At 34.1% G+C, this 23,915-nt stretch overlaps 4 protein-coding genes across 11 annotated transcripts; 2 read left to right on the top strand and 2 right to left on the bottom strand.

Moving 5' to 3' along the window:
• Nucleotides 1-65: 65 nt before the first annotated feature.
• On the top strand, nt 66-1,853 carry LOC100305778 (Sm_like superfamily protein). Its single transcript, NM_001249611.2, has 3 exons — nt 66-256; nt 340-498; nt 1,471-1,853. The coding sequence occupies exons 1-3, from the start codon at nt 254-256 to the stop codon at nt 1,588-1,590; spliced, it is 282 nt and encodes a 93-aa protein (NP_001236540.1). The 5' UTR covers nt 66-253; the 3' UTR covers nt 1,591-1,853.
• Nucleotides 1,854-5,175: 3,322 nt separating this feature from the next.
• LOC102669144 (mediator of RNA polymerase II transcription subunit 33B) lies at nt 5,176-10,565 on the top strand. 5 transcript variants are annotated; one of them, XM_026127025.2, is made up of 4 exons: nt 5,176-5,294; nt 7,746-7,837; nt 8,901-9,107; nt 9,628-10,565. In XM_026127025.2, exons 3-4 carry the CDS (start codon nt 8,999-9,001, stop codon nt 10,005-10,007), a joined length of 489 nt encoding a protein of 162 aa, XP_025982810.1. In that variant the 5' UTR covers nt 5,176-5,294; nt 7,746-7,837; nt 8,901-8,998; the 3' UTR covers nt 10,008-10,565. The 5 variants fall into 5 exon arrangements, with proteins under 5 accessions (XP_025982810.1, XP_040868507.1, XP_025982811.1 ...); XM_041012573.1 differs by having other exon boundaries at nt 9,667-10,565; XM_026127026.2 differs by having other exon boundaries at nt 7,746-9,107; nt 9,643-10,565.
• A 974-nt stretch (nt 10,566-11,539) lies between these two features.
• On the bottom strand, nt 11,540-14,523 carry LOC100777953 (isoamylase 2, chloroplastic). Its single transcript, XM_003554192.5, has one exon. The coding sequence runs from the start codon at nt 14,376-14,378 to the stop codon at nt 11,781-11,783; it is 2,598 nt and encodes an 865-aa protein (XP_003554240.1). The 5' UTR covers nt 14,379-14,523; the 3' UTR covers nt 11,540-11,780.
• A 540-nt stretch (nt 14,524-15,063) lies between these two features.
• On the bottom strand, nt 15,064-23,468 carry LOC100776693 (CSC1-like protein At4g02900). Of its 4 annotated transcripts, XM_026127022.2 has the most exons (12): nt 23,158-23,468; nt 22,846-23,001; nt 22,459-22,594; nt 21,516-21,617; nt 20,548-20,667; nt 20,316-20,396; nt 19,272-19,612; nt 17,957-18,202; nt 17,548-17,872; nt 16,897-17,130; nt 16,286-16,505; nt 15,064-15,683 (listed from the first exon to the last, which is right to left on the bottom strand). In XM_026127022.2, exons 1-11 carry the CDS (start codon nt 23,466-23,468, stop codon nt 16,287-16,289), a joined length of 2,271 nt encoding a protein of 756 aa, XP_025982807.2. In that variant the 3' UTR covers nt 15,064-15,683; nt 16,286. The 4 variants fall into 4 exon arrangements, with proteins under 4 accessions (XP_025982807.2, XP_040868509.1, XP_014627407.3 ...); XM_041012575.1 differs by lacking the exon at nt 15,064-15,683 and having other exon boundaries at nt 15,706-16,505; nt 16,897-17,109; nt 19,272-19,608; nt 20,312-20,396; XM_014771921.3 differs by lacking the exon at nt 15,064-15,683 and having other exon boundaries at nt 15,709-16,505.
• Nucleotides 23,469-23,915: the final 447 nt, after the last annotated feature.

Below are 23,915 nucleotides of genomic sequence, written 5' to 3' on the forward strand. Positions count from 1 at the left end.
AAAATAGTCTCGTGATTGAGACATCAAAATTTGATTGAAGTGATATCCGATTATGCAAGTGTTCTATTCTTGTGATCCAAAGCTCTTGGAGTTTGGGCGGGGAATGTGGTGCGGGGCAATTTCGGCACAAGAGTAAAATCTTGATACTATTTATTCATTTTTCGGAGAATAGAAATTCAGAATAAGGTTAAATAAATTCTCGTAGCAGCGTTTTGTTTCCCATCGCCCCCTTTTGCTCTCCCTCTGTGCAGACATGGTACAGATTCGTTTCTTTGTTTTCTGTTTTCTGTTTCCTGATTTTCGTTTGAGTGGTGAAAATTGGGTGGGTTGTGGTGGCAGTTGTTCTTCTCGTACTTCAAGGATTTGGTGGGGAGGGAAGTAATCGTGGAGCTGAAGAACGATTTGGCCATCAAAGGAACATTGCATTCTGTTGATCAGTACCTCAACATCAAGCTCGAAAACACTAGCGTCGTCAATCAAGAAAAGTACCCTCACATGGTATCCCTCTCTCTCTCTCTCTCTCTCTCTCTCTAGGGTTTATACTTCTTCGTCTATTTGTATTTGCCGTTTCCTTTGATAGTCTTCTGCATTTTAGGGTTTAGGGTTTATAATTTTTTGGGGTTATGATTCAATAGATTTCCGAGTAGCCACTGATAATCTGTATTCGTAAGGCCTCTTTCTTTTCTTTTTGGGATAAAAAAAATCAGGATATTTGAGTCGTTTTGTTAACCTCTCCTGCGGCTCAAGGACTTGGGTGTGATGTTGATGTTGGAGGTCTGAACTCATACCAGGCCACCTTTTATCTTAGTATTGAAAAAACAAAATTACTTTTTAATAGTATTGTTAAATTTTAAAAGTTGTTTCGATTCTGCTTATCAATTGGTGAAGTGTTTAAGCATTTAGCACATGTTAAATAATGAGATTGTTTTGTAATCAGTATTCAAATTTGAGTATCGGCGTCAATGGTGTGCCTGTGGTTACTGGTCAATTTTGAATTTAGTTGTAGATTATGATTTGAATTGTGTTGAAAGTTGAGGTAGAAGATTTCATTTGAAAGTAATAGTATGTCAGGATTCTGGAGTTCATATGTTTGGTAGCTTTGTGTTTTAAAGGGGACGCCCCATTTTGTGTTAAGTGTCATTGCCCTGAATTAAGGTTATTTTGGTACGCCATTAAGAAAAGACATGGATATAGTGAATTTGATGGTAGAGGAAATAAATACCAAGGTATGCTGCGATAATTAGAATAGATAAACGAGGGATACTCATTTTAAGGATATCATTGCAAAAGGGTTTCCTAATACTGCTTTGGGTACGAGAGAATCAAACATTAGAATGAATGGAGATTTATACTCATTTTCCTGGTTAATTTTGTTACCCTTAATTTGGAATATGACCTGAATAGCTTTAATGTTGATTTGATTTTGATTCTCTTCATATTATAGTCAGTAACGTGTGACTTTGGTTTCAGCTTTCTGTAAGAAACTGCTTCATCAGAGGTTCGGTAGTGAGATATGTGCAATTGCCTCCAGAAGGGGTGGACATTGAATTATTGCACGATGCCACAAGAAGAGAAGCCCGGGGCGGTTAGTGTCTTCATTTTGTGATGTATCTTATTTATGAGAATTCGGTGGGCTTACATAAGGTGGATGTTAACCTTCCTACTTCAGAAGGAAACTCTTTTCAGATGTTAAAGGTTATGTAACTGTATTGGCTTTTCCTTTTAGTTCTTTTGGAAGCTTTGTCCAGTTTTAATGTGACAAAAATGATACTGGTGTAACTGCATTTCTTTTTCTTTCCCCTAGTGCCTCTATATTCGAAGAAATATCACCAAGTATAATGCATTTATATATATAAGCTTAGTGCGTCAGATATTCAAGTGATGATTCAGACACCGTCTTTTAAAAAAATGACTTTAAATTTCTATAAAAGGTGAGTATTTTTGTTCTTCTGTTTTATAATATTTTTGAACAAATTAAATCTTAATTTTAAAATAAAACAAAATTAGCGTTGATATAATATCAATATATCAGTATATTGTTAATACTAAATAATTAATAAATATATTTAATACTAAAAAATACCAATATATTTATTTATTTGTGTATTGATACTATATATCAGTATTTCTTGTATAGTATTTAATGCATATTAAATTTAATAAATGTAATGAAAATTTGTCTATATAAAATTTAATTGATTTTATATGGATCACTATTTTGAAATTTAGTGCGTATTATATATATATGGGTGTGTGTGTTAAAATTATTTTCTTATTTAAAATAGAAAAATGCATGTTTATATAATATATCTTAAAATATAAAATTTAAAATGTATGTTGATATATAGGAACAAAACTATTTCCTTTAGGTTAGGCAAGTAAATACATCTTCAAATAAGATTACTTTTTTTTTTTTACTAACCATGGTATTAGTAAAAAGTAATTTTCATCATATGCTGTTGGAAATTGTAAATGATAATGAATATTTTTCTTCTAAATTTATTTCATACTTAAGGGTTAATTTGAAATAATATTATTTCATAAAAATTTTGTATTCTCACTATATTTATTTATGCAATATTTAGCATGGAATATCTTGTAATAAAACTATATAAAAATTTTAAAAAATTATAAAAGATACTTAACAAATTATATTTCCTTATTTAACATTTAATTATTAGAATTTTATAATGACACAAGTGAAAGTTAATGATACTCCATTAGCAAAAAATGATGTCCCTAGTTAGATATTTTATGAATTTAATTTTAGATTTTTACTTATATTTTCAATAGTATGTTAACCTATAATCTAACTGGTTTGGTTGTCTTAAATTGTAGTATAACACCAAAATCAAACTTGTTAGTTATAAAATACAAATCTTACAATACTACTTTGTCCTTAGGTCATCACTAAGAAGATTTCTCGCTTTTTATACTGCCCGAGGCAGGCGGGCTTTACTTTCATAAAAATATTGTTTTTTATGAATAAATAACTTAAAGAATTGTTTTCTAAAAATTGAGGTTCTTACATAGAGAATTTTAATGCATTTATATATATATATATATATATATATATATATATATATATATATATATATATATAACACTTTTTAAATTATTTTTTTCAAATTTATTTATTTGTAGTCCTTCAAATTTGTATGAACTGTATGCCAAGAATTAAAATATAATATTACATATTAATAAATAAAAAAGTTGTTTTTAAAAGAATTTAATAAATATGTACGGTATAATACTATTGATTAATTAAAAAAAATTAATATCACTTTTAAAATATTTATTATGAAGTTGACAAAATTTATTTTTAAACATGACAGTATGTAAAGCTTTTACACTATGAATGGATATATTATGTTTTAAATTAAAAACATATTTAAAGTAGTAAAATATAAATAAAAATAGTTAACTAGCTAGTATTTTTTCACGCTTCATTAACTAACTAGTATTAAATATTTTTATATTTCTTAAACTTAATAACTAGTCCATAAATTTATTTTTACATCTCCAGCTGTCCAAATCTTTATACTAAAAAGTAAAAACTAGGGCGAAGGTTACAGTGTGTCAAATGATTCACCGGTGGTGAATGTGAAAATACCGAGAATAATAGGTAAACTATTTTTTGGTCCAGTTAATTGGAAAATAATCTTTTTTTACTGCAGAAAATAGTCTTATTAAGTAAATGGCATTTATACCCCCACTTAAAGTAAAAGCACCAGCTTGCATCATCTTTGATTCCCACATCTAAATAAATCACCGACCAAACAAAAAATGAAGAGCATAAAGACAATCGCGATAAAAGTAAAATAAATAACCGCAAAACCTTAAATCAACCAACCAGCCGAGAAAGAAAACTTAAGACAAGTTATCTGTTTTAGCATATTGATATAGATTTTTTTGTCTTTTAATTTTTTCTAATTGTGGCTTGTGAGGTATATCTCGTTTATTGGTGTATTATTTTAAGTTTAATATAATTTACATTTTTTTTTAAAAAAAAAAATCCTCCAAACTAATCTCACTTATATATTCAGACACGCACGTGCATATAATATATATATATATATATATATATATATATATATAAAAGGTGATAATTATAATATTTATACAACTATCACCATAGCTAATAAATAATAAATTATAATTGACTATTATAACTATAACTAATTTTTAAAATATGAGTATAATTTGATATAACTAGTTATTATTTTTAAAATATGGATATATAACTAGTTATAAATAAACAAGTTATTTGAAATACCTATAACTATAAAACTGGTTATAATTTTATATCTACTTTTATATAATTAGTTATATAAAATTTATTTTAGTTATACGTATTTTTTTAAAACCATTTTTTTCAAGCATTCATAAAAAGTAAATCCTCACCAATACGGCATGATTAATATATAACCTTATTTTTTAAGCGAGTTCGATCCTTAATTTTTGCATATAAAAAAACATCACGTACCTTGACCATGATATCGTCGAATACATTGATGTAGAACTCCAAGTGTCTTTGACAAATTCTTCTTATAGTGTCGATTTGACAGAGTTCAGTGGAAGAGAGCTAGGCTCGTGTTTCCTGCTCAAAGGGACCATTTGTAATTTTTTACCTCTTACACGTGAAACGACGACGTTTTAGGGTCGAGAAACATGGATCCTTAATTTTTTTTACAATAGGATCAAAACAGACAATGCATCTTATATATTAAATTTAATCAAATCTTATCCGGATATTTTTTAATTTTATTGATGACTAATTATCATAAAAACGTGTGATTAGTTTCTTTTAGTATGGTTTTTCTAGACATGATAATGGCACGGATACGGGGGAATGAATATGTGATTTTCCTATTTGATTTTTTATAAAATAGTGTCACATATATATCTAACAAAAAAAACTCTCATTCCATCGTATGCATATTTGATCATAAATTTCTAATCTCATCGCCAAATGAACCTAAGAATCAATCATGGCTCGGTAATTATTGTAATAAAAATCCTAGAGTGACTCATCGCCAAATGAACCTAAGAATCAATCATGACTTGGTAATTATTGTAATAAAAATCCTAGAGTGACAAGAGTATGCACGTGAGTTAGAAAGACAAACAACAACAAAATGTTAATTAAATAATATGTTATATAAAATACGAACAATTTAGTCATTATGTTCTCTATTGAGTAATTTATGTCAACCAAGGGTTAGAGAGAAAATTCTATGCACGGAAGAGGATAACGTCTCAGAGTAATCTTGGAGGTCCCAGCAAACCCCCAGGTAAAGGGAGAGAGAGAGAGAGAGAGAGGGATAATGTACGTTTTGGCGTACGGAGAGAGTTAGGAGTTCCCCACTCTCAATGCTTTTGGGATTACGATTCGTAAGACACGTATACGTGTTGCCATTGTTATATAGCAATTAATTCAGACATTGAGAGACCGATGTTACTCTCTCACTATCCGGCAAATCCCGGCCCAAAGCAATTGATCAATTGCTTGAAGAGATTTTTTTAAAATATGTCATGTGATGATTATGTATTTTATTATTATGGTGGTCTATATACATGATTATACTTGTGAGATTTGTTTCATAATGTCTTTAATGGAGCGAGTTGTGCTTGACTAACTAGTGAATATGGGAATGAGTTATGAATAAACTTTTTATGCTAAGTCTGATGGTTGGTTATGCTTAAAATATATGAATTGTGATCATTGAGACTAGTGGGTGTAATTGTTTTAATTTATGCATTTTGTCCTTTTATTATTTAAATTGATGCAATTGTTTCCAATTAAGAGAAATATGCTCAATCTAATGCTGATTATATTGGTTGTGAGAGAATTCAATTGTATAGTTAAACTGTGACTGGTGAGTTGTGAATGGTGTTTGAGAGATGCTTACATTGTGTATATGACTGCTCTAAGTGAATTGAATTGTGGTGCAAAACAGGATGTGTATGGAAGTGCGATTAATTGGTGTGTGAGTGCTAGATTGAAATATGCTTTAAGTGTATTTATTAAGTGACTTGTGGATTCTGAGTTTCTGATTTTAAACAAGTAACTTGCTGGATATTTGAACTAATAATTGTTTCATAAGTTCCTTAATGAATTGGCCAAGCTATATGCTAATTACTGGTGTAAAATGTGAAAATTTAAATTTCTAGGCATAGACATATGAGTTGTTTTGTGAGTACGTTAGCATGTGGAGTGTGTAGGAGATGTAACGATTGAATCTGTGATTGTATTTCTGCCTTAGGTGTTATGGAAATCAAGTAAACTACACTCTTGATCTATAAGTAGTTGGAAAGAATTTAGAAGTAAATGAATGACTTGAAACATTTAATGCTATATGCTGGAATTGTGAGACAGCATCACCCTGTGTTATGGTTTAAACAGTATTTGCTACAGGTGTTTGTTTTTATGCCCTTTGGTAGTGTTGTAGATTTGTTTGCCTTCTTTATAATGCTTTTGAATTTTGTATAGTTTTTAGTGATTGCTTTACACTGCATACTCCATGTTGATTTTGATTTTGTGTAGCTGTGAGATAAAAATAATAAACTTCATTGTTTGGCATGGATTGATGCTTGTTATGTATTTTTAGTGAAAAATAGACTTGATAAGGATCTTGTAGGATTTGGGATAAGTGGATTTGCATTTTTAGAGAATTGATTATGAATTTTATAAAATGAGTGTGGGATGGAATAGAATTCTGCAGTTTTTTCTTCTTGGAGTTGTAATGAGACTTGATTTGAGGAAGTTGTGGTAGTTGAAAAATTATAGGAAATATTCCAGTTCTTTCTTGATACTCTGGGAGGTTCTCTGTAAATTCTTAGCCCTAATAATTTTTTGTTTTTGAGATTTTTCACACCCAACTGTCTTTTATTGGTCTAAATTGTTTTCAAGCTAATGTATGGTTCTTATGTGCAACTTTTGGTTTTAGAAAATCTTATACTTAGTTTCTTCAATAGTACCTATCTACATCTATATCTAGATTTATATGAACTTATAATCATATTATTTGGTATAATTTAAATTCAAAATCCTTTACTTTTAAAATTCATATATAATGTTTTAACTAGTCCTAAACACTTCTTCTTTTGAAGGCTTATGATTTTGTTTTATGGGTGAGAAAAAGGCTTGTCAAATGAAAAGCGGGCGAGTGTTTTCTGAAAAATTTATTCCATCCGGCTCATCTCTAATATCAAGAGAAAGAAATTGAAATAAGTCATGCATCATGGGATCCCAGGACTTAGTGTCCATTGCTAGGCTTAGTGCCACCCAAATTTGGTGATATCTCTGGCTTAGTGTCATTCCAAGTTTTTGGGTTATTTCATGGCTTAGTGCCAAGGGTGCCTTATAAATACTATTTGGTACTCCATGCTTGACATCATAAATGGAAGAGTAGTAATTAATTAACATTGGAACAAGCATCACACTCATATAGGATGATTAACTTTGTGGGTTAGGTGATTGTTTGGTATATGTGGATTGTAATGATTTCAGACTGTGTGATGACCAGTGTAAGTACAAATACTTTGATTGAGATATGTGTTTCTGCCTGATATTGACTGTTAGCACACTTGCTTGTTATATATAAAGGATATTTTGTTAGTCATAAAGTATGGTGTGCAACTCAATAGGTGTATATATGTGTTAGAGAACTTAGGTGTTATCTGTGTGTTTACTTTCTCGTACTTGACTACAAAGCCTTACTCATCCTTGTATATTTTTCTAGGTTTTGCTTGATTTTAAGCAGTGAACAAGCAAGAACGATCACAGGAGGGCCACAGTGGGAAGGCAGATGGCTGTTAGACACAACTACCGAGGGTTCTGTGTTGTTATATGTTTTGCTTGTGCTTTGTTTTGTATAGTCTATTTGTGGGAGCTTGATGTCCTAGACTTATCCCCTATTCCCCTTCTTGTTGGAACAAATAAAGTTCTCACACACACTCACACTATGCACTCACTCACTCTATGTTAGAGAATAAGAGAAGATGAAAAAATTGATTGAGAAAATAGAGGAAACTTAGAATTCTGAATTAAAACTTCTGCACTCTCATACTTCTCATTCATGATCACTACTATTTTTATACACACTGTACATGTAGCTATAACAACCTTCATAGCTATCAAACTAACTAACTCCTAACTAACTAACTGAATTAAAACATACATCAACACTTCCTTGTTGTAAATATTTGTGACTTGTTATAGCGGGTATTCACATCCCTTCTTCTTCTATTTTTGAAAAACTTATATATCCCAAATTTGTATAATTGATGTTCTTGGTACCCGCAAATAGTGAAATGTTATCATATTCTCTATTATAATGGATATATCCTACCCTATATGATCTTAAATCAGGTATCCAAGATTTTGAGTGATCTAAAGGCTTTGGCCTTCTACTAGCCTTATTATGATAGTATAAATTGTTATCAACTACTAGATATACTTGAACCATTATTTATATTCTGCAGTTTAAATTACTCAAATTCTTATGTGTCCAAATTTAATTCACCGGTTATTCTTTTAAAATAAGAAGTTCCTTGTTCAAAAAAAAATTTAATTAATGTCATGTCCAAATCACAAACAATTCCTATCTTTTTATCACCTTGAGGACTCCCCCACTACTATCGTGGAACAATTTAAAAAGTTTACACATTATTTACCACAAGAAAATTTTATTCTCACTTTAAAATGCAATCTTAATTTCAATCTTAATGGAATAAAGAGTGATATATCTTGATATTGATATACCCCGGAACAATATTGATAGTGAACCACATATATTAGGGAAATTTGCACTGGGTTGTATTGTAATAGTGATTTTTCAAACCTTGTTTAGTATGCTTGCTGTGTAATTTGATTTTCACGTTCTTTGTTTTCTCAGGCCTCAAAGATCTAGCCGATTTTCTTCCAGCTTCTTTGGTTACCATTGCAAGCTACTTTTCAGCTGAAGATACGCGGGACATATGGAAGCCAGCTTTTATGGATGGAACTGACTGGATTAGCCCTGCTGCAAATTTAGCTCTTGTTGAGCAACAGATAAAGAAAATCTTAGCAGCCACAGGTGTCGATGTCCCAAGCCTTGATATAGGTAAATTGGTCTTAGTCTCTTGTTCTGTATTCTTTTGGATTTTGTTAAAACACTAAGGAGAATTCAAACGACTGTCTTGACTAATAGAAAAGAAATCATTTATTATATTGCAAATACAAAAAAAAAAGTAATTGGGAAGATTCCTTATTTGCAACAGGAGATCCTTAAATGACATTGTTACAAAGATCCATAATCTTTCAAGAGAGCTGGTCAGGACGAATTATATTAATCAACTTGCTGTATGGTGGACAAAATTTGTCTTATTTTTTAATCTTTATAATTATTTAAGTATTAAGTACCTTCAAATGATATTTAAAACTTATTAAACACTTCCAATTACTCAAGAAAAAGTAAGTAACTTTTTTTTAATACAATGGATGCTTTTTTTTTAGTCAAAGTTTTCTACTTTCATTCATTTCATTAACCAGTGTTCTTGGAGTGCTTGATAGCATTTGCATTAATATTATGGTATGTGGAACCAAAAGGTTCATTATTTCGACAGTATTTTTAATTCCTGTAGATGGGAATTCTCCAGCTACACTTCCTTTGCCTTTGGCAGCTTTTGTAAGCCTCACAATTACATATAAACTTGACAAAGCCACTGAACGATTCCTTGCACTGATTGCCCCTGCTGGGAGTGCCCTTGCTTCTGGTTGTTCCTGGCCCTCCTTGCCCATTGTGACGTCTTTGTGGATCCAGATGGTGAAGCGTTGGAGTAACTACTTCGTGCTCTCTGCTTCCAGCACTGTTTTCCACCACAACAAGGATGCTATAGTTCAACTACTTAAAAGTTGCTTCACATCCACCCTTGGGCTAGGCTATGGCAGCATTTATAATAACAGTGGTGCCAGTGCCCTCCTCGGTGTACCGGTCTATTGGAGATATCACGTTATTGATTGAAGAAATTGTGCCTATTTTAATGCTTTCAGTTACAGACATTGCAAGTAGTGATTTGATGCCCAAGAGAGTTGTAAGAAAACCAAGTTTGGGAACAAATAAGTTTCTCTTGGTGGCCTTAAAGCAAGGGTTTGGGCTGCCTTACCCTTGGGTCGGCCCTGAGCTTGATGGTGGGTCGAGCTCCATCATGGGTCCGGGTAAATGAGTAATTGTTCGGGTAAAAAAAGCAGAGAACTTGTTCACGGGTTTGCCATGGTAGCAAGGTGGGGTTCAAGGTGATGTTACGGTTGCAAACATGGATATTGTGGAGGTGCCCGGAGATGGCGACAGATGACGATGGTTGTAACTTGTAGTGTTATTTTTTTAACATCTGAAATTCTGACTTCCAAGCTGCTAGATTCTTGAAGTCTTCAATTTTCTTTTTTGTCTATCAACATATATCTTGGCTCCAAATGTTTGGGGCACATTAACAAGGAACTCTTCCTAAATGAGGATGTTGTCGGTGCATCCGGATGCTTCCATCTATAAATATAAATAGTGAAATGCTTCTTAGTTCCAGAAGTTGAACCTTGAGACTAAATTATTGTTATTCATAATATGAAATAGTGACATTGTAGAATGATGAATTCAATTAAAAAAAAACGGTAATATGCATTCAATGATACAAGAGAAACTTGAAGTTAAAGTAGGCTGGGATTTAAGAATCCACCGGTTATAACACTTGAGTTTCCACAAACATAAAAACTTTTTGTTGGCAATATAATGTGTATATGCTAGCTTAGCTCTTGTGGGTTTCTGAAAGTATTAAGAAATTATGCTTTCAAAATGACTGTACAATATATGCTGTTAAACTTAATTTGCCTACCTATTTCGTTATGTTGCTTATATAGTTATATATATACATGTTCTTCGTTGTCCATTTGTCCTCCTGCAGTGAAGAAAATTTCTCAGATATTGGAGAGAAAAAAAACTAGAAGCTGCCATTGCAGTCTGCTGCCTTCTCCAGGCGCCTCTGGCAACCACTACATTTGCAACCACCGCACTGCCTTGAACCCCCATTATCATCACCATCGCACTGTGAGAAGCTCTTCTTTTTTCTTTGCCCAAGCTATTGCAGCAACAGCAAGCAACAAAAGTATGGAAATGGCCATGTGTCAAAATTTGATGCATTAAATTAATCAAATGGCTTAAAATCACTGAAAGGCAGGGTGACTTTCCCGCCTCAAAGTCACCCAATCCGCTCCCTGAAAACTTGTATTTGTATATATATATTTGAATTTGAATATCGTAAGCACATGCATGCAACTTCCTTGTTGTAATCCACCCATTATTAGTCTACAATCTTGTATGGTGGTGTAAGCATCAAAAGACCATTGCGAGCGCCCCTTGAACCTGATGGCAATCTGTTAAGGATGGACTTTGCAGGGGAGGTGAATGCATTGCTGCAAGAGATTCATTCAGAACAGAGCGGACTACAGAATGATCTAGGGATGAGAATTACTAACAATGAAATTAATATATATTAACACAAATAATTCAAAAATAAATACTCCTTATTTATTCAATAATTAAGACACTCCTTATCACTGAGCATAAGAAATCACTACAATGAAACTATGTACACAGGATTCCAGCAGACACTGCCTGGTATGCGTTCTCACCAATTTACTATTATATCGTAGTAATTAATCTACAAAACCCGTAACAGGCCAATTACTTGCAATGACAAAATTTACAGAGGTTGAGGAAAGTCGTGGACAGGGGAAAGTATTTCTTTTAAATGGTCCTGTTATTTGCCTCAAACAAAGTGCAGCTGTAAGACTTCACTTGATAAGTAAACAAACCTTCTGTCTGCTCAGGGACAACTTCACCACTGGTCGAGAAAAAGCCGGGAAATGGAAGAGCCGTGTCAACTAAACGGTACCATGACATTCCTTCTGGAGGCAAGGGTAAAACTGCAGTTTCTGGATGATCAGTTGCATTGAAAGCAATAAATAGATCCCCGGATATATCAGAAGATACAGAGCTCTCTAAGAACTCCGTTACTTCAGCCTTCAAAATCATTGCCAGGAACTTGCAGGATGGGTCTTCCCATCTTGGTGGATCCCCATCACTTCCATACCATTCAATGTTTTCTTCTTTTAAGAAGCTCCTCCTCTGAAGAAGATAGCTCCTCCTCTTTCTCAATGAACTTAAAAAGAAAATGAATTCTGAGGTTTGTTTACCAAAGCCTGTTTTCAAAGCACTCCAACTGAAAGGCTTTATACCATCATATGCAGTAAAACCACCAGAAGACTGGCCACATTCATCTCCCATGTTCAGAACAGGTACTCCTAATGACACAAACAAGATGAAGAGGAAATTACGGATTTGCTTGAGTCGTCTTTCAAGAACAGCAGTGTTGTTAGTAGGTCCTTCTGCTCCACAATTCCAACTTAATTCATCCACACTGCTGAAGCTAACTAAGTCCACAAGAGAAACTCCAAAGTTCCTGGCAATGTAATTAAAAGAGAATCCAGGGCCTCGTCCACCAGAAAAAATGTCCCCACTCCCACAGAGTCTTGTTGCCAGGTCGCTAAGAAGATTTTGACCCCTTAAAAAGTTCCTCACATCATTACAAAAATGTGTATTCATTTCAGCCCATCTCATCCAATGAGGAAAGCGAATTTCCTTTGCTACCATGCCATGGGGATCCCAACAATCTGCAATGATTTTAGTCTTGGAGAGTACTGGGTCAAAAGCAATTGCTTCAACTAATGGAGGTCTAGACAAGTACTCCCCATGAAATCCCCTCAGCAGGTGTGAAGCATTTATGAAAGAGAAGCCATCAATGTGAAACTCAGTCACCCAATGCCGAAGACTATCCAGAATCAAATTTTGCACTATAGGATAGTTACAGTTCAAAGCACTCTGCACCTTCAAACCACCAACTCCATTTGCATAATAGTAGGACGAGTCATCAATTCCCTGTATAGCACCAATCTCTGCGGTATTGGAGAAAACAACTTCCACAAGAACTTCTATCCCATTGGCATGCATAGTTTTAACCATCTCTTTCATAGCGGCAATAGCAGATACAGGACCACCAGATGGTCCATAAATGTGCATCAGAGAGAAAAAGTGGCAAGGAAAATATGGTCCCTTTTTCTCATCAAACGTGAAAACCGGCTCCAGCAGAACGGCGTTCACTCCTAGATCTTTAAAATGCTGCACCTTCTTAGCCAAACCAGTAAAGGTCCCAGCTAAGCCACTTGGAAGTTGGCTGGACTCGTGTTGCGTAAAGCGCTTCACATTCAACCTATAAACCACTAGTTTCTCCATGGACAAATCCGGATGACGATCACCACCCCAATCAAAAAAAGGTTCCTTCCTCAAACATCCAAGATTCTTCACTAATCCAACACCATCAGGATAAGAGTTCCCAACAATCTTAGCATACGGATCCAAAACAACATGCTCAGCAAAACCATCATCCTTGTTCTTCTTAAGAACACCCCGTCTGCAGCGATAACCATAGCTCACAAAACCCTTAGCACTCTCAAACGAGACATGCCAGATATCACCTGTCCTATTCACATAAGGATCCAAATCAAGCTCCAAAGCAGGCTTCTCCACGCCATTCTCATCATACAAGCACAAAACCACACTCTCAGCATGTCTAGAGAAAATAGAAAAATTCACAGACCCATCAGGAGAATAAGAGACCCCCAAAGGACAAGGGTACCCAGGAAGCGACCCAACCGGCATGCAAAAATTCGTTCTCCTATGGCTTCTGATCTCCAACCCTGAATCCAAAGACGACATCAAGAAAAACGACAAGTACAAAGGAACATGCTTGGCATCAAATTCCAACTCAATTGCAAACTTTCCATCAGAATTTTGCACCAAGGGACTAACATTCATCCCCATTGCCGCATTTTCACTCAAACCTATCGTATCCAGATCCACAAAACACGATGAATCACTTCTATACACACCCCAACACAACAAAAGCGCTTCACCAACACCGCCACTTATATCCAACGAAGAAATCTCAATGTAAACAGAATACCTATCATTTCTCCTTGTGACATGAACTTTCACCAAACCGCCACCAGTTTCAGTCCTAAACAGATACGCCAATGACCCTTTTAGGTCTTCGGGTCGGGTCAAGGTTCCGATTTGCTGCTCCGTTTCCTCAATGGACAACCGTGACGTGGCACACAATTTTGAAGAAGTGGGGTTAAGGGAAAAGGGGGAAACGAGGCTTTGCAATCCAAGTTGGTGCCAAAGCTGCTTCCTTTGGATAAAGGGTTTGTGAGAAAAAGAGCGTTTGAGTTTGTGGTGATTCCGAGGAATCACTGAGAATGAAAAGCGTGGCGCGAGAATTGCCATTGATAAGATGAAGCTGAATCCGAGGAAGGAGATTCGGTGGTTAATGCTAATTAATGCTAATTAGTGCATTACATCTATTGGAGTAAGGTTCGAGTGATGGAAACTTATGATGTTCGATCTGAAGAGTAATTGAAAGAAGAAACAATATGGTAACGGTTGAGGTGAAGGCACACCAGTGATGATGCTTCTCTTGTTACCGTCAGATATGTGAATGTTATAATGAACGGTCGAGATGTTTGACGGGCAACTGATTATTCATGTTGGAATGGATTTGCAAATACTGGATTAAAGATTGCAATTTGATCCCTCAATTATCATCATTTCATACATTTTATCATTCAAGTTTTTATCACATATTTTTCAATTTTTATACATTTTACTAATTCGTGAAATAATTAACGACAGGCTGACGTATCCTTATAAAATAGAAAAAAAAAATATTTTGTTACTAACTTTTATAAAATGACGCATTTTAATCCTAAAAATTAGTGACAATAAATAAATAAAATCTCAAATTATAATTTACCACTTCTTTAGTCCAAAGTGCAAGGAAGAAAATCTCTTTAAGCTTTGGGACATGTCATTGCTTTCCATAACAAATCTTCTTTCTTTTCTTTGGACTATAAGCGATGAGAATGCTTCTATTATAGTGTGACAACAATAAACAAAATATATATCTTATTTATGAACAAAAGTGCAAGGAAGAAAAGTGAGTAGAATACAAGCAAGATCCTATAGCTTATAGTTATACTTGTTGGTAATTACACTCAAAACAAAATAGTTGTGTTGAAGAAGGAAGAGAGAATGATAAAAACTTGTAGAATGTTTGTTGATTCATTTTATTTATTTTACATAAGCACTCTATCTTATATAGAGTTGTACATCACAAAGTTATTTAATAACTAACTAATTGTATGTAACTAACAAAACTAACCTATTTGAATTAACTAACTAAAAATACTTACCAGATTTGAGTCCCAAGCCGTTGAACGTCACAGTAAACTGTTCGAGGACTTTATTTGCTATGTGCTGTGATAAAAATTTCATACCCTTAACAAGTCAACTATTCTCAGAAACAAACATATCTTGATAATTTTATCTGGACTTCACCTAGCCTAACCCAGCCAAAAATAATTGGAGAAGATGAAGGGAAATAAGATAAGAGATGGTGTGCTGTGTGACTTGTGCTAACTCACTTAATCATTCAAGGGACCGCATATGGCGCATTCTGTTTGCGCTTTTGAAGAAAGAAAGGACACGTCTTTGCTGTCTTCACTCAAATCTCACTCCTCACCGTTGGGTTCCCTGTCAAAAATAATTTTTTGCTTGAAACTATTCTCAGAAACAAACATATCTTGGATAATTTTTCAATGCTTGATTCATTCTATCTATTAAAGAGTTTTGTCATGTGGGAAGTGTACAAGAGTAAAAGCACAACCAAATCAGCTAGTCACTCTTGAGCAATAAATTGATATAAAAATTGACAGGAAATGTAGTGTAAGCAACTCTATAAAGATAAATTTATTTCTGAAGCGTATATAATTCTCAAATCTCCCTTTAAAAAAAAAAACACTAAAAAGTTATTTTCATCCAGGAGGGTTGTTTCTGTTCAGTTGGCTCAAACGTATACATATTTTTCACTAACTGCATATATCTAACAGTTTTTTCTACATTAATTACAAGAAAACAAAACGTACATGTTTATATACAACAAATAACATTTTTCGAAGGAAATTGAGAGCAACAGAATGTCCCTTAAGCCTTTCTGAAAGGTAAGAACGTTGCAATTGGCTTTGAGAATTCTGCTTGCTGGCATCTCACAATTTCAACTAAAAATAGCTGACTCATTCAAATGATAATCACTCCAATCCATGGTCTTTCCTTGGAATCTCAAATGGCAACTGTACCTTAGCAACTGCCGGTTTCACTATCAGATTCTGGCCTGCTATCCTGACGAGAGGCTCTCGTTGTCTGAATAAGCGGATTGCCCTCTTCATCATCAATGATTGCTGGTTTTTCAAAATCATCGCCCTTAAAAACTGGGTGCACGTAAGCATCCTGAAGATAAATTCTCAGGTTTAAGTTTGGCTCCACAGCCCGCTCAAGTGTATCCTTCACCATGGCTTCCTGTCAAATCTCATATATGTCAGCTAATACAGGACCACCATTAATATTTGCCTCCCAAAACTCAATCTAGTTAGACCGATATACATAAACACTTGTAAGAAAAGAAAATAAGAAGATTAAATGCATTGAAACTTTCCACAAACTAAAAACAACTTATATACCTTAACTTTCAGAAAAGTTAAATAAGAAGAGTTTCTATAAATGTTAGGTGCATAAGTTGATTTTAGTTTATCAGAAAAGTTCGATTTATTTTACCTTTTCATTTTCTTTTTTTATTTTCTTATAAGTATTTTTGAAGAAGTTTATCCAAACAAATTAATAGTTTAGTTACTCTAACAACAGATATCTCCCGACCCACATATGTATGCATACTTCTAATTGCTTAACCAACCTCTAGTGGAAATTTTACAAATGCAGATTCGAAGCGACCTTTGCAATATCTGTGGAACCAGAATGTCAAGATGGGTTGTGCAATAAGCACTAGAGTCGACTTATCTGTACCTCTTGTAGTTAACAATCCCATAAGAAGAATTTGAGATATAATCAAGCCCATAACTACTCGACCGTGGACATCTGGCCAAAACGCTCCTCCACTCTCGTATTGCTGGGCATACACATTGATTATCTTGGGACAACAAAAAGAATCCGTTATTAAGCATTACAAGAAACATGATATTTACTTCAATCTTTGCATAACTACCTAGGGAGGTGTAATGCAATGTTAGCAGGTGAAGTAACCAAACATCAATTCAATTGTCTTTTTCATCTTATTATTTCTTTGGCTTGTTTAGATACGCAATTATGCATAAATAAAAATATTAGTAATACACTTTTTAACCATACTCTTTCGATCTCGTTTTCTATTATTGACTGGAATTTCATGAAAACCTTGTGAATCTCATTTCTTATTAATGATTTTGTAATTTTTAATAAAAATTAATGTGTTAGAACTTACAAGAAATGTGTCAAAGAATAAGTTACTGGCACTCATGCATAAATTACAAGAGACAAAATATTGCAGCAAACTCTATGCATAGCTCACCTGGTGCCTAAAGATCATGTAGGCAAAAGCAAAGAAGACTACAATGAAGGGGAGAAGAAAAGGTGTGACTGGAGCATACACATGCCCCAACATGAAATATAACTGGATGCGAGGTTCAGATGTGGCAAATTCCAAGCTACCAGGATCCATAGCATTCTGTCTGTCTTGTTCTGTCTTCACCAAGAATGTGTTTTTCATGTGGAACGTAATCAACGGAGATAACCTAAGGATCTCTGCAGCTATTCCAGCCCAACCGTCGATCATTATGTATGTGATGAAGAATGTGGCTTTCATGGGGATTGTACTGCCAACAGTTTTTGTGAACCTGCAAATTAATACTCCATGTCAGTTGCTGCCAATCTGGGTGCCCAAATAAAAGCTATCTAAACTCAACAAGCTCAGAGCCTACTCTGTTGAGGGCTGACTAATAAACTGCTGAAGTTGCTGAAATGCTGTTCCTGTTATAACACTCCCAAGGAACACATTGACGAGAACAAACAAGTAATATTTGGAAGCTGACCTCCGATCCAAACCTGAAAGCGAAGTAAAACCTTCCATTTTGGACATCGTCATAAGAATCTTTGGAAGCATTATAAGAAATATCTTTAATGCTAGCCCTGGCAGAAAGCCTTGAATAACAGACTTGATAGATGACCTGCAACGAGTAACTCAGTGTATGAAACCAAACCCATTACAGAAAGGAATGACGGTTTTGAAGACATACAACATTGCATAGTAAAGAGGAAAAAACTCCGATGCAGTTTTCCAAGTGCTTTTAGTGTTGTTCTTCGGTAAGAATTGGAGTTTTATACTTTTATCGGTAAACATCCGCAAGGATTACCGAGGTGAAAATTCAATTTTGATGGAAAAACAACACCAAAAATACTTATAAAACTGAATCTAAAATTTGACCAAGTAGGAAAAAATCTTAAAATGCAGTTCATGAGTTGCTTTTTGTGTTATCCAATTAGAATTAGAGTTTTACCTCGGACTAATCCATGGAATAAAGGTTTCATTAGCTGTCAACAAGGATTACTGAGGTGAAACTTGGATTCTGGGTAAAGACAACACCAAAAGTACTTATGAATTTGCATCTAAGTTTTGTCTTATTAAAGATTGAAAAAAGAAATTAGTAAATATATTTAGGGTCTTACTAATTAGTGTCACTGATTAAGAGATTAAAAGGATAAAAGTTTTAATACAAATCATATGAAAATGAATGTAAAAATTATAAGAGACACATTTCAATAAAAAAATTCTCTTTTTACTTCATTATATATACCTTAATTATATATCCCAATAAAAAATTAAAATTATTTTACATTGGTGTGTAACTTGTTTTCTCAACATTTAATTATCAGAATTTATATATATAATATATTTATATATTCCCCTTATTAATTAAAAAGGTTATATAAATAATCCGAAAATACAACATTGTTATATTTCTACTAATGAAAGCTCTATAATTAAACAGCCTGCCGTATAAATTGCGATGTCCTTCAATATGAAATTGCTGCATTTCTCTCTCTGCATTCAATTTTACTGATAGTTCAGGCACATTTCTACATCTTGATAGATTAAAAAAGATTGATTTCACGACTTTTTCACGTTAAATTTCAAAGGGAAAGGAAAAACGTTTGATAAAAGAAGAGGAGGGGATCATTGAGGAATTGATGAAAATTAGTTTACTAATTAGCTGGTATGAGATTGAGGCCACTTACTTTTCAATTATTGGCTTCAAGAAAGGAAGGACTTTCTCAATTGCCTCAATGTTGGCCAGAGATTGGACCAATGCTATTGGTATCATAAAGCAGAAGGTTAGGAAAAATAAAGAAACTGTCATGAGCAATCTTCGCATGTTGAGGTCAAAATATGGAATGGCAAGATTTTCCCAAAAGACATCCCGAGGCTCAGGAGCCCATTCTGTGAGCCAAATAGTAGGATTACTAGTTTGTTGAGTTTGAGCACACACAGCTGCCGCCCATCGTGTTTTGAATGAAACAAAAGCTGCAGGAATAACAGCAGTCGGATTGTTTATAATATTTTCTCTTTCTTGGGCTTCCTGTTTGAAATGAACACTAAGAAATTAATCCCCGTATGAACAGATTTTAAGCAGACGGACATAAATAAAAGCAAATAGAATATTTAGCCAAAGTGGTAACAGTTGCCTCTAATCCGTTTTGACAGACTACTGATATCATGACTAACTATCCTTTTATTCTTCTCCTTTTTTCCTCTAGCAGCCTTACATACCCTGCCCTATTGGCATAAGATGAATCTTTGCAATCAATATTGATATCATGGAAACTAGTTCAAGTAGCCGTCATTACTCATTCCTGAGATTATAATAAACTAATCATATGTTCAGTTTGTGAGTAACTGCAAGAAAAAAATGAAACCATGTCATTTACGACTTGTACATGTAGCACTAGGAGTTGGCCAACCTAATTAGCGACATAAACCTAAGGATAATAATCAATAATGAGAACATCTAATTAGCATGTGAAACAAGCGCAGAGAATGAAGAGAAAAGTCCAAAATGTTCTGAAGTCCCCTCACTGAACTATTAAAAGCATAGCCCATTATCTCCTCTGAATATAACAATGATATCCGATTACCATAATTTGATTACTTCAAAATATTATAAAAGTGATAAGAGTTGGCAAAATGACTGGATGACAAAATTTGTAAAAAAATAGTTACTATTACAAAAAAGGATAAGGGTGACATTGACATATCCATTGTATGATTTGATCAGTACTTACTTGTTTGCTCAAATTATCAATTATTGCAGTATAATGATCAATAGCATCAACTTTATTCCCCAAGAAACCCAGGAAACCTGTCTATAGATAATAAATCAAATCGTGAAACATAAAAGGTTATTAGCTGATATCCCCAATTATGGCTATTCTTGTGAAAAAGAAAATGCTAAAAGGGGGCCTCTTCTAAAATTAGAAAAAGTAATTTGATAGTATATCATGAAAAGAAAGCTACCCGAATAGTTGGCCTCTTGGAAGGATTTCTTTCGTATTTGTTTTGGTAGTAAACATGCCAGTTTATTAATTTCTTCTTCTTTGCAGCTATGGATGCAAGCTTGTTCGCATTATAAACAACCTACCAATAATTCATAACAAATTATTCTTGCTACACTAGAGAAAATGACAATAGTAATACAAATTCAAGATTCATAATAGAAGGTACTCAATCAGTTGAAGTGAACCTCAGTAAATCACAAATCCTAAAACAAAGGCCAATGTGTTAAAATGTTGGGTTTGACCAAAATTCTTATCTGAATGATTATTGAAGGTTTCTAACTTTTAGGTTGTAACTTGTAACGGAGTTATAAAGTTGGTCTGGTGGTTGAAGGGAAAAAAGAGAGAGGGAGAGATCTGGGTTCAAATTTCTTCAACTAACAAAAACTAACAAGTTAATAACTAACATTTACCAATAAAAAAAAAAAAGTTGTAACTTGTAACCATATATCAAGATAAGTGACGTATATGTTTTCTTAATAGAAAACTGGTGGTACGATAGTTCTTATCCTTATACGGCAAATGTGGGATTTGCTGCTTATCTATCAAAGTATTGTAGCTGAATGAGAATGAAGGACAACATATTCTGAGTAATGTTGGAGGAGGGTTGGCAACCTCGTCCATAAAAGTTGCATGGACATAAGGTTTGTAGCTTTGTCTATAAAGTTGTAATATCAGTGTGGAAGAGGATTTGTAAATTTATCCAGGTAAGTTATAATAGTAATTTCTCTTATTCAAGGATATCGACATGTTGGATAAAATCAGGTTAAATTTTGAGTATTTATGATGTGTTATTGCATAAACTTATCTTCCTCAGACCCGGGTAGCCCTTTATGAAGAAGGCGAAGTGGTAATTCCCAACACAACTAAAAACAGTATACAATTATACATGCTTGAAAGATTATTCGTAATTGCTATTAAGCAACATACCTGATGCATCAGATAGTGATCAGGATGGTTGACGCAAAAAAAATGTTCGATGTGCTCACTGACTGATTCATCGGGATCTGTGGGAACATTCCTTACCAGGACCTGTGAGAAAATCCAAGTGGTTATTACGAAACAATATTCAGCTTGCTTCAGGACAGGTGGAAATTGGCTGCAACTATTAGCTCAATTCTTCCAATATCTGGAAAAAAAAATGCAAATATACAAAAGATAAACAAAAGCCGCAACTTAAAACTCTCTTGGAAAGTGACCAAAAACTAAGCATAAATAATATACAACATAGAAGACAACTAGACAAGCATCTGAAAAGGATAATTTTGCTAGCAAGTCTCCTAAAAATACTAAAATACAGATACTTTCTGACTATCAATATCCTATCAAACAAATACAAGCTGAAAGACTATGCATCGGATTTAATTGTAGAATGCAATCATGCATGGCAGACTAGAAATCCCAACTAGTTACGCATCCCATGCATGCATATGGGCCGCTGATATATGCAGCCACGCGCACACACCTTGTCATAGTCATAGATATTCCGAATTTTTTCTCATAATTTTACATGGATGCAATCATGCAACATAACCCAAATTTTAACTAAATTCCCTCATTTGAATTACAAGATAAAACATATTCAGTCAAATGTTTGATTCACCGATTCAGGGGTATTTGAGGGAAATCATAACAGGCCAAAAAAATACCATGGTAAGTCAGCCACAAAATAACATATAGAATCACATCTTCAGATAAGGTCAACTTCCATAAATATGAGTGATAACTCTCTTCATATGGGCAACAAAATGTATTTGTAGGAGCTAGAGCACCAAAAATGCAGAAATTTTGGTGCTGAATCTTAAGTTTTTTCCTTTCTTATGAAGAGCACTGAAACAGCAAAAAGAACTCAGTCAAAATGAGACCAACTTACAGTGAACTGGTCCGGACGACGACGTTCAGCTGCCAAAAATCGCAATCTCATTTCTGCTATAATCCCGTATTCCTTATAAAGACTGTAGCATGTCCAAGATGAGAAGACATATGACATTACAATATGCGCCCAAAACCTGGAAGAAAGTGACATGAAATTTCGTAATATAACATGATTCATGACACAAAATAAGAGTCTGAAACCCTATTATAATAAAAGAAAATGAACAAGTTAATTCAATTAATATTGAAACTCTTAGTGGTACTCTGGTTTTCTTAATTAAAAGTCAAAGATCAAAGTTGCAATCGCATTTCCAACACAACCAGTCAAATTGTTAAGAGAGAGAAACTCAGAGCTAGGACAAGACTGTCATAAGGATCATCCCACCTATCTGATCCAAATGGAATGTTTGATATCGAAATCTTGTCAATACTGCTGAATGTCAAATCCTTAGCTCCCGGTGCTTCCAATGTTTTCCCGAACCAGTTAACAGGAACCAAAACCATAAAAGCAAGTAAGGTGATTGGAGCAAATATTTTGACCCTGTACACAAGTATTCCCATCAGAGAAAAGAATATATCAAAAAAGAAAAGGATCAAACATTTAAATTCAAAACAGTAGATCAGATACTGCTGTCTCTTTTAAACTATGCCCATGTGTACATGTAAAATTTCAATGAGATACTTAGTTACAACTCACCCAAGAAGATAAATCCGAATATAAACGGTTGAGTCAAGCCCTGCATGATCAATAAGCTCGGGTTCTTGAATATGCAATGCTGCAGGCATCCAATTCAGAAACCTGATGTAGGTTGCAAAGTCCAAATTAACAAATTTCTTTACTGCATTGGATCCTGTTGGACTGCCTCTTATCCCCTTCAGATACCATTTTGGGAAGTAGACCCTATCGTTAAAGGGCTGAAGTCGCAATATTCCAAATGCCAACAGGAATGCCAACGCAGACAACAGATTGATGGATGCCGAAACACAAATATCTCCAATAGTCGCCATTCTCTTCTTCCTTAGAAGCGCTTAATCTGTATCATACACAAACATCCCAAATTGGCTTTCCATTTTCCAACTAGCAACTAGCATCAATGTCGTAGTTATGCAATCATTATTCAAGCATTCAACTGTTCTATGATGAACCAGAGCTAGATTCAGCTAAAAGAACCATTGTCAACTGCGTTTAATTTATCCCAGAAGCCAAATTCAAATTATTTTATCCTGCACTTTAGAGGAGCTACATTCCAATTAAAAAATATTCTCCAACTAGTTTCCTTTTTCCACACCGCATTGATAAAAAAAGTTACACATATCAATGTCGAGTCGAGTTATGCTTATGTTTCTAGCATTCAACTATCCTCTGATGCACCAGAGCAAAATTCAGATAAAAAAAAAAAGAGCAACAAAGAAAACCTATCAATTTCATCAACTTCTATTATTGTCTTAGCTAGC

This window comes from Glycine max, chromosome 19 (assembly GCF_000004515.6).
Source record: "Glycine max cultivar Williams 82 chromosome 19, Glycine_max_v4.0, whole genome shotgun sequence".
NCBI lineage: Eukaryota > Viridiplantae > Streptophyta > Magnoliopsida > Fabales > Fabaceae > Glycine > Glycine max.